Here is a 2,057-nt window from a genome sequence, read left to right on the forward strand (position 1 = left end):
AAAAAAAAAAAAAAAAAAAAAAAAAAATGGAGTAAGGAGGGCACAGATTTACTGAAGAGAAAGAGCACTCCACAGAGTGGGAGCAGGCTCAAGCAAGCGGCCAAGGACCCCGATTGCAATGCGCCCCAAGGTTTTCATAAAGCTAAAAGAATTTGGTAACACCCCTAGCTGCCCTTTGGAGGTTTCCAGTGGGTTACACCCTGTGGAGGATGAGTCTGCAACAATCAGAGGCTGAAGTGGAGTCTCATTATCACAGGAGGGAGGCTATGGCCTGTGTGCTGCCTCATCTTGCCTGGAACTGGCTGCACCTGCTGTTCTTTTGCTTATCCCTTCGTTCCTGGTTACCCTCATTCCTTCCTCTCCTGCCTCAGCAGGGTGCCGTGTTCAGTGTGGGCTCCGCTGAGCAGCAGCTGCCCTGTCTCACCAACAGCATGAGGTGCCATGCCTCGGTGGCAAGGCCTTCTATAAAGAGGGTGGCAGTCCTCCTGTGGAATGCCGGGTTGCCAGGCTCTGTGGCTCACGTGAAGTTCTGCTCTGAGTCCCACCTGCAAACCTGGCTGAGCAAAGGCAGCAAAACTGCTGAGCCCCTGGTGCCCAAAATGATACCCCAGCTCCCCGTTGCGCAGGTCTGATGCGGCTGCCTGGAATGGTGTTTGGTCTCCGAGCAAAAGGCCCTGGAGGCAAACCCTCCCTGCAAGGATGTGGCCACTTCCCTGTGGACAGAGGTCTGGGCTGCAGCAACCTTGCGGTCGCCTCCCAGGTGTCCCAGCAAGCCCGTGTTGGCCTTTTCTGCTGTTCGTCTTTGAGCAGAGGCGACAGAGCTTGCTGGCAAGTCAAGGTGGGCTCCCTGCCCCCTTGCTGGCCAGGTCGGGCAGCAGCTTCTGCTGCTCTGATGCAGACTGGTGTGCAGCCTGCCCCACTGACCTAGGCCCACTGCTGGGGTCCCACAGACATTTCAGAGTGTGTCTCAGGGTGGGCTCACTACATGCCAGAGGGCTAACTCCCCACTTGGCTTGGGGCAAGATAGTAAAGACCCCCCAGCAAAGACTGTGCAGTCCCAGGGCTCTCTCGCCCTTCACAGAACCAACCACAAAGCCTTTCCAAGGACCAGGGAACTCGAGGTCTCACACGCCTTCTCTCTCCCCAGGGAACATTTTTAACAGCTTCTGCCGGCCACGCCCTGCGTCCATGTCCAGGTCAGTCCTGGAGGCCCTGACGTCTTACACTGCCATGCAATGTATCCCCTCTGACGGCTGCTCATTGTTCCTGCGTGTACGCGCCTCCATCACCCTGCATGGTGAGAGGTGGCCTCGAGGGTGGGAGTAACACCCACAGGTCCAGCAGTGGGCCCAGGTGCCTTTTATTCCCATCAAACCCTGGGCAGCCTGGTGAGGGAGCGGGGCGCTGCTAACCGCACTTCACAGAGAGAAGGCAGAGGAACAGGGTCCCACGGCCCCATCTGGAGCCAGGGGCAGCCCTAGTCTGACGTGCCCTGCTGGGCCCTTCCTCCACCCAGAGCACCTGCGGGGCCTGGAGGCCTGCACCATGAGCCTGGACACCCAGGAGACGCAGTGTCAGAGCGTGTGGGTGGCCAGGGCCTCCCACCGGCAGCAGGTGGGGCAGCAGGTGAGGCCAGGGCAGGGCTCTGCCACCCACGTCCCGAAGACTGGGCACCGCTCCTCCTGGGCGCCATCCCTCGCTCTGAGCTCCAGCCACGCAAATGGAGCTGGCCGGCTGGGGAGGGCAGTGCCTCTGAGTCCACGCAGCTCACACCTGCACCTGCTCAGCTCCAGGTGTACTTTGGCTGCTTTGCGGTGAGCGTGGCCCAGCACCTCTATGTCACCCTGAGGACCATCCCTCATTTCTGCGGGGTCCAGCTGGATCAGAAGCACCTCGTGGAAGGTAGGGTCCCCAGGGCCCCCCTGGGCACAGCTGCCGTTCAGCCTCCAGGGCCTGGCTTGGGGTGGGACTTCCCAGGGCAGGGGCCTGGCCCTCACACTGGACAGATCCCCGCAAGGCCTTTGGCTTAATTCGAGGTCGCATGGCGGAGGCACAGC

The 2,057-nt window shown here is 60.3% G+C and overlaps 1 protein-coding gene across 1 annotated transcript in view; it reads left to right on the forward strand.

Moving 5' to 3' along the window:
* The window catches only part of IL17REL (interleukin 17 receptor E-like), a 23,428-nt gene that overhangs the window by 14,590 nt on the left and 6,781 nt on the right, over positions 1 to 2,057 (forward strand). The window contains exons 4-6 of the mRNA XM_011985610.1: positions 1,148 to 1,297; positions 1,517 to 1,626; positions 1,788 to 1,895. Coding sequence (XP_011841000.1) covers positions 1,189 to 1,297; positions 1,517 to 1,626; positions 1,788 to 1,895 — 327 coding nt within the window. The 5' untranslated portion in view covers positions 1,148 to 1,188. The remainder of the gene's footprint in view (positions 1 to 1,147; positions 1,298 to 1,516; positions 1,627 to 1,787; positions 1,896 to 2,057) is intronic.

The sequence above is a fragment of the Mandrillus leucophaeus genome, unplaced genomic scaffold (genome assembly GCF_000951045.1).
Source record: "Mandrillus leucophaeus isolate KB7577 unplaced genomic scaffold, Mleu.le_1.0 Scaffold288, whole genome shotgun sequence".
Lineage (NCBI taxonomy): Eukaryota > Metazoa > Chordata > Mammalia > Primates > Cercopithecidae > Mandrillus > Mandrillus leucophaeus.